This window comes from Vulpes vulpes, chromosome 12, assembly GCF_048418805.1.
Source record: "Vulpes vulpes isolate BD-2025 chromosome 12, VulVul3, whole genome shotgun sequence".
NCBI lineage: Eukaryota > Metazoa > Chordata > Mammalia > Carnivora > Canidae > Vulpes > Vulpes vulpes.
Window position 1 is genome coordinate 18,441,786 of NC_132791.1, and position 7,966 is coordinate 18,449,751.

A 7,966-nucleotide genomic window follows, 5' to 3' on the forward strand; every position below is an offset into this window, starting at 1 on the left:
GGAATGGTACAGCCACTGTGGAAAAGAGTTTCGGAGTTTCTATAAAACCTACACATGAAATGACCACATGACCCAGCTGTTCCACTGGGTATATACCCAAAATAAGTAAAACAAGGACTCAAATTCTTATACACAAATGTTCACAGCAGCACTGTTCATGAGAGCTAAGAGAAGGAAACAACCCCAGTGTCCCCATCAATGGAAAAATGGATAGACGAATTATGGTATATCCATGCAGTGAAATATTCAGCCATAAAAAAAGAATGAAGTCCTGGCACACACTACAACATGGAGGACCCTCTAAAACATCATGCTACGTGAAAGAAGCCAGACACAAAAGGTACAGGGTATATGATGCCATTTTATGGAACAGTCAGAATAGGCAAATCCACAGAGATGGAGGGCCATTTAGCGGCTGCCAGGAGCTGGTGGGGTGAGCATGGGAGTAATGGAGAGTGACCACTTAATAGGAATAAGGCTTTTCACTCTTTAGAGTGATGAAGACGTTTTGGAACTCAACAGAGGAGACGGCTGTACCACAGCATGAATGTATGAACTGCCACCGAATTGTACACATGGAAGTGGCTAGCTCTAGGTTATGTGGGTTTCACCTCGGCAAAAAAAAAAAGAAAGTGGGGATCCCTGGGTAGCTCAGCGGTTTAGCACCTGCCTTCGGCCCAGGGCATGATCCTGGAGTTCTGGGATCAAGTCCCACATCAGGCTCCCTGCATGAAGCCTGCTTCTCCCTCTGTCTCTGCCTCTCTCCCTCTCTCTCTCATAAATAAATAAAAGCTAAAAAAAAAAAAAAAACTCATCAAAAAAAAAGTCAACCGGGATAACCACCAGATGTCCAATAAACATTTGAAAAGGTAATCAACTTAGTAATCAGGAAAATAGGGGCACCTGGGTGGTTCAGCTAAGTGCCTTCAGCTCAGGTCATGATCCCAGGGTCCTGGGATCAACCCCTGCATCCAACTCCCTATCAGTGGGGAGTCTGCTTCTCTCTCTCTCTGCTTGCTGCTCTGCCTATTTGTTCTCTCTCTCCCTCTCTCTCTCCCTCTCTCTCTCTCTGAAATAAATAAATAAAATTTTTGAGAAAAATAATAGGAAAATATATTAAGACTATAGTTAAATTCTACTATGTACTCATTAGAAGGACTGAAATTCAGTCCAGTGACAAGACCGAGTGCTGGTGGGGATTTGAAGAAATGGGGGCTCTTATGCCACACTGATGACCATGCACCTCAGTACAACCATAGAGTAGGCTGGGCTGGCACTGTGTGTTCAGTTGGAGGATCTGTGCACCCTGTCTCCCAGCACCCCGCCCCTAGATGTAGAATCTACCAGAATACATGCACATGTACGAGAACGTGCAGAAACACTCTGCTATGTCTGCCAATATGGAAATGACTCAAATGTTGTTGGAGAAAAGTAGATAACGTATAGCACATCAATACAGTGGAAAACTATACAGCAACAAAGATGGATTCGCTACAGCCCACATGCAACAGCATAAATGAATCTCAAAACTTAATATTCAGTGAAAGACGCCCATGTATGAAGTTCAAACTCAAGTCAAATGAAACAGTAGAATTTGAGGATGAACGCTTAGGGTACTAAAGTCATTCCTAAAAAGTAAGGAAGAAGTTAACATAAAAGCCAAGGTGATGGTTACCTCTGAGGGTAGGGAGGGCATGATCGCATCCAAGGGACACACAAGAGAGCTTCTGGGACTAGCCTATTTCTCTACCTGGGTTATACGGGTGTTTGCTCCGTGATAAGCCATTGGGCTGTACTTTCTGTGTGCACTTTTCTGAATGGATGTTATATTTCACAGTAAAACAGTTGAAAGAAAAGTAAATATTTGCACATATAAGGATTTTCTGAGCAGGAACAAATTACTTGTGGAGCCACTTTTCCTGCCTCCAAAACAACCTCCTTATCTGCATAGCAGGTATTCCAATGACACTGTAACTTTACTAGCTGGGCCATGATGCATCAGGGGCACGAGGATCGGCGTGGGGGACAGGGTCCCACTGACAAGGGTCTCTTTTAACAGGGTGGGCCAGGAAACCCTCAGGGCCTGGGAAGCCTGGAGACTTTGGGAAGTGGTTTCCTTATTGAAGCATAGAGACATAAACAGCTCCAGTGCCTGCCTCCGGGAGCAATTTTGAGGACTGAATAAATGTAACCTGGACCTGCTCACACCTCTGCCTGAATGTAGAAAGTGATTTGTTTATAAGCGTGAGCATGATTAAACTGCCCGCAAAATCTGGTTTGCAGGAGGATGTTTCACACGTCTAGGAAGTCTCTGCAGAGGCCCAGAGGGACGCTGAATACCCATCAGTTGCACATGGCCCTTTCCTTGCCCTTTTCAGCTTCTGAGGGTTTCCTGGCACTCCCCTTTTACGTTATGGATGGGAACAGGACATCCTCTGTGTTGTTTCTAACAACTGACTTGACATCGAAGGGTCCAGCCTTCAAACACAAGAGGAGAAAGAAACACCAAAGTCTCTTTCCCCAGAATCTTCTTCCTTTTGGAGATGGGGGTTGCAGCAAAGTTCACAAAAGACCGGGAAACACGAAGCTGCCCTCTGCCACTGAGCTGGCAATACCCCATATCACATGCCAAACTGCAGCATTTCCACATGGACCACGGTGCTGAGCAGCCAATACTGTGCTCCAGCTGCCCTTTGATCTGCAAGAAATGCCAGGCCGGAGGCTCTGGCAGGAAAAGTGGCCGCTGCGAGTTTGGGTCTTGCTCCCAAGGTTACAATGATCCAGGCTGTCCCGGGCTTCCTCTGGCACACAAAGAGTTAACCTGGGCCACCCTCAATAGTCTGTTTCCTTCAAAAGGACAGAGAGGCTGTTACCCCTTCTCGAACACACTTATTCTATTGAGGCTATGTGCTGCTTTTCTAAAACCAAAAGGAGAGGGAGGCTACTGCTGGGACAAGAGAGTTGTGCAAAATGGTAAGGAGAAAGGACCGAGGGAGGAAGGATGGGAGCCCAGATCCCGCCTTTTGGACAGGCCACTTGTGAAGCATCTTTGTCCTCAGTGTCCTCTGCTGTCAAACTGCCTGCACTGCTGGCTCACACCGATGGCAAAGATCCACCCATAAATTCCACCACTTACTTTGTGCCCGCATGGGCCGCAGCGTGGAAACATTGGATATTTCTAATATCTCTTGTAAATCTTCAGGGCATCCCCCAGGAAAGGTGGTCTGATTACCCCCCCCCCCTTTTATGGGGGATGAAGAAACTGAGGCACAGAGAGGTGAAATTCCCTGCCCTGGGCTGGGCGCCTGACTCAGCCAACAACTCACGCAGCCGGAGCACGCCCCTTAGCCCAACTGTAGCCGCGGGTCGTCCACCCACCTCGGGGCGCCGGTGCCCCCAAGCGAGGCTCGGGGAGCGGTAGCTCGAGTCCTCCCCCGGGCGCCACCGCGAGGCGAGGCGGACGGGACGCCCGCAGGTAACCTGGGGCTAAGCGAGGCCGCCTCGAGGCTCGCTCGGTCCCGAGACTTCCCGCGCGGCACAGGCCCGGGGCGTCCCCGCTGCGGTCACGCTCCCGCACTCGGGCTCGGCCCCGCGCCCCCGCCGCCCGCGGCCACGACTCCCTTTTATGTCCAGGAATGAGGAGCGCAGGGCGGGCGCGGAGCGCAGCTGCCCCGGGGCGCGGGCGGGCGCGGGCGGGGCGGGGCGCGGGCAGCGGTGCCCCGGGGCCCGGCTTACCTGTCGCCGAGCGGGTCCGGGTGAGCGCGGGGAGAAGCGCGGAGACCCAGAGCAGCCACGGCAGGCGCCAGGAGCGCGCGTCCGTCCTGCAAGAGGTGGCGGGGCAGAGGGTGAGGCGCGCGGGCGGGCTGGGGCGGGCCGGGGCGCGGCGCGGGGAGCGGGGAGGGGGAGCGGGGAGCGGGTCCTACCTCGGCGCCATCCCGCGCCCCGCGCCCCGCGCCCCGCGCCCCTGCGCCCGGCTCCCCTTCCTGCGCGAACAAAGGCGGCGCCGGGCGGCGGGCGGGCGGCCTCCGGCTCCCCTGAGTCACCCGCGCTCTGAAACCCGACTCCGCCGCGCTCACGCCCCGGGGGTCCCCACGCCCCTTTCCCGACGGCGCGCCCCGGGCCACCCCCGCCGGCCTGACGTAACCCTCGGGCCGGCCCCGCGCCGCGGCCGCCGGGGGAGCGGGCGTCGGGGCCGGGGCTGCCCCGCGGGCCGAGCGCTCTCCGAGCCCAGCCAATGGGATCCTTGCAGCAGCCCGCGAGGCTCGGGGCTCGGGGCTCGGGGTCGCGGCGCTGCCCTGACGCGACGGAGCAGGAAACTGAGGCTGGAGACGGGGAGACGCGGCGGACGCCGAGGTCGCGCAGCGGGACGGTGCACTGCGATGCCCGCAGGCGGGAGCCCGTTTTGCAGAGGGAGGGGGCGGCACACGCGCCTTCCATAGGAGCACATGCAGCAAAGAATATTCCTTTCTTTTTTTTTTTTTTTTTAAGATTTTACGTATTTATTCATGAGAGACGCAGGCAGAGGGAGAAGCAGGCTCCACGCAGGGAGCCCGACGTGGGACTCGATCCCGGGTCTCCAGGGTCACGCCCTGGGCCGAAGGCGGCGCTAAACCGCTGCGCCACCCGGGCTGCCCCGCAAAGAATAATCCTAATAAAACATCTAAACGTGTCGAATATTTCCGAAGTTTTCCTCTCTGCAACTTGCGAGCCGCCTCCACCCCCTGCCCCGGGGAATGCACGTTTCAGGAGGGCGAGAATGTAGTATTTGTTTTGCTATCTGGCCGACGTAGTGCCTGGTGGTGGGAAATGCCCATAAAGGGCGAGCGAAGGGGCACAGCCCCAGGTGAGCCGCCGCTCCAGGCTCTGCGATGATGTGGAAAAGGGGAACCGGGCTCAGCCTCCAGAAGCCATCCCGGCCCGTGTGACTATCCCTCCTGTGTAGAGCTTAGCACAGGGTCTGGCACTGGCTAAGCCCTCAAATGGTGGCTTTTCATCCGGCTACCAGCACGCACAGGGGAGCAAGATTTGGGGATGAGAGGAGACACCGTGGAGGTCCAAGGGGACCTTGGCAAGCCCTGAGAGCCCCTCTTCCTGATGCACCAGGTAGCCACGGTGGGCTGTGGCCCCCATGGTCAGTTCCTGGTTTTCATTTCTAGTTATTTGAGTTAGGCCCCCGGAGATGGGACGGACGTGATAGCTAACATTTCTTGAGCACTTACTATTTCCCAGACCCTGTGCTAAATCAATGCTTTACGGGTCCCATCCCCCCCCCCACACACACACACACACCACCCTCAGAAAGTAGAACGTTCCTATGAAATCTTTCATGAGCCAAAACGATGTAAAGGAAGAAGCAGTTACCTTTAATTTATATAGGAAAATGTTTGAGAGTTCCCAAAAATAACCCCTCTTAGGCTTTTCTGGTACCTTAGGACACATCTTGCTAACAATGCCCAAAATAAATTGAGATAAAGCACAGATGCTCACAGACCCAGTCCAAAGTGGTGACAGCTTGATGCTGAGATGCTTGTGGAGGGCCAATCACACTGCTTGGGGTCCCCGCTGCATCGATAACAGCTTGCCCACAAGATACTCAGCACTATTTTTGCTTTGCCCCTTTGAATCTCAAAAGTGAAAATCCTCTCAGAATTTCTTTCAGTTACTGAAAACAGGTATTCCCATAGGTCTTTCATAAAAGCAAAGTGGTTAAATGTGAACTTTTGAAAAGCAGGGGCTACCTATACCTGTGTTATCTCACTTAATCCCCACCTCATCTCATACGTGAGGAAGCTGAGGCTTCAAACATGCCCAGCCTATGCAGGACAGGTGCCAGCACCCATGCTCTTCACCACTTGTCACACCCTGGACCCGAGAACAAGGGGGTTGGACCCACTGGAGACATGCAGCGCCCCAGCGTGAAAGGGTTAATGCCTACATGGCCAGTGAGGGCTCCCAAGGGAGCTCCAGCCTGTGGTCAGGAGCTAGGTTTCCACTCCAGTTCTGGCCTGGGCTACGGAGCAAAGTTGGACAAATCCTGCTATTTCCGATTTTTTAATTTCTTCATCTGGATAGTGGACATGATGGTCCTGATGTGGGCAAGTGGCTGTGAGTCTCTCCATAAGAAAACTCACACCCCGCAGTGCTCTGGCCCCTGTAAAGGGCTGCATATCGGGAATCTGTACACATCTGGGATTAATGTGAACAGTCTTCAGAATGGGAAGAGAGAAGCATGGCCTGGAGAAGTCAGGAGAGGCATCAAGATGAAAGCCTCTGGAGGAGGGAAGGAGAGTTTGTGGGGGCTTCAGAGGAGGGAGGGTTAGGCAGGACTCCTAGAGATGGACACTTGCAGTAAATAAATAAAAACTTCTGGGTTTGGAGCGGGGACTGGCGGGCAGGGCAGTGCCAGAGCCAAGACCTTCAATGACATGCTGATTGATGGGTATGCATGTGGCCTTGAAATCATTGGTATTCCCTGAGCATTGTGGAATCCCAGAACATTTACAGTGGATAGAGCCCTGAGGAATCTGATCCAGCCATCTCCCTCCTGTCCCCATTTTATTGATGGGGAAGCTAAGGCTCAGAAAGGCCATGCAATTTACCAAGTTGACTATCTAGTAAGTGGCAGATTGACAAGTCCCAGGGCCGAAGAGGAAGACGCATAAGAGAAGTACACAAATGGGTAAGGACTTCAAATGTTGCAGAAGATCCTTAGTGGTAGTGAATTCTCTGTCACAAGAGAGACAGACCTCTTAGCAACCAAGAGGTCCCAGAGAAGGTAGGAATTATGAACTGGCCCTGGGATCATGCTGCCTGGTGACTCCTGGCTCTGTTATTTATGAGGTATATGAAATCTGTAAAATGAAGATGACAAAGAGTTTTTCCTAGCAGTTGTTGGGAGAATGGAGGTGTTCCTGACATACATGGCATTTACCAGAGTGTCTGGTGCAAGATAATGGCCATTTGGATGTTAGCTTCTATAACTGACGGTGGTGAGATTCTGGCAAAGGGCACGACTGCAAGAGAGGTGACACCGCACACCCAGCTTCAAGAGGGTGAAGCCCCCGCAGCCAAAGCAGCTCTGGGGCTACGGTGGCCCCCTGTGGCATCAGCACACAAGGCAAAGTGCATTCTGACAAAATTGTCTGCTTCGGGCTTCTCTCTTCATCTGTTCATACTCACTGTGAATGTGATTCTCTCCTTGAAGCTGCTCTGCACTGGAATACCTTATTTTAGAATAAATTACTAACCATAGAGAATTGCTCTCTTAATTCTATATTTCTCTATTGCTTATAAAGAATCACATCAGCTGGAAATACAACTGACCTTCTTAGAGCTCCAGCTTAGAATATATTTCTACATTGCTTAGAAACAGCCATTTCAATTACAGTTTTATGATAGGCCTGTGGTTCTATGTGACCGTTAAAACCAGAGGTTATGAGGATGCCTGGGTAGCTCAGTGGTTGAGCATCTGCCTTTGGCTCAGGGCGTGATCCCACAGTCCTGGGATCGAGTCCTACACTGGGCTCCCCACATGGAGCCTGCTTCTCTCTCTGCCACTGTTTCTGCCTGTGTGTGTGTGTGTGTGTGTGTGTGTGTGTGTCTCATGAATAAATAAGTAAAATGTAAAAACAAAAACAAAAAAAACAGAGGTTGCGAACTGGTGGCCATTGGCTCAATTTGGCCTATAGGTCTGTTTTGTTCAACTTATCTGGTGACAAGTTCAACATTAAACTAGTTAGCAATATTGGATAATTAGGTGATTTTACATTAGTCTAGATTTCCAGTTTCTTCTTAAATTTTTGGAAAACCTGGCAACACAGGGCCCGAATTCCCTGTGCCAACAGCTGATTGGCATTGCAAAAGGGCTGCTGTCTTCAGCTAAGGCCATGCTTTCCAGTTTGCCGCAGTCCTCACCACTCCCTATTATTCCTCAACACCAAGGCTATGCATCATTTGCCATGACATG

General features: G+C 52.1%; 1 protein-coding gene and 1 long non-coding RNA gene across 2 annotated transcripts in view; one reads left to right on the forward strand and one right to left on the reverse strand.

The window, feature by feature from the left end:
* The window catches only part of COL15A1 (collagen type XV alpha 1 chain), a 104,628-nt gene extending 100,567 nt beyond the window's left edge, over positions 1-4,061 (reverse strand). Inside the window, exons 1-2 of the mRNA XM_072727866.1 lie at positions 3,924-4,061; positions 3,736-3,821 (exon numbers count right to left, since the gene is read on the reverse strand). Of these exons, the coding sequence (XP_072583967.1) occupies positions 3,736-3,821; positions 3,924-3,934 (97 nt within the window). The 5' untranslated portion in view covers positions 3,935-4,061. The remainder of the gene's footprint in view (positions 1-3,735; positions 3,822-3,923) is intronic.
* LOC140594561 (uncharacterized) lies at positions 3,706-4,676 on the forward strand. The gene is made up of 2 exons (XR_011995479.1): positions 3,706-3,845; positions 4,489-4,676. It is a non-coding gene; the product is annotated as an uncharacterized lncRNA (long non-coding RNA).
* Positions 4,677-7,966: the final 3,290 nt, after the last annotated feature.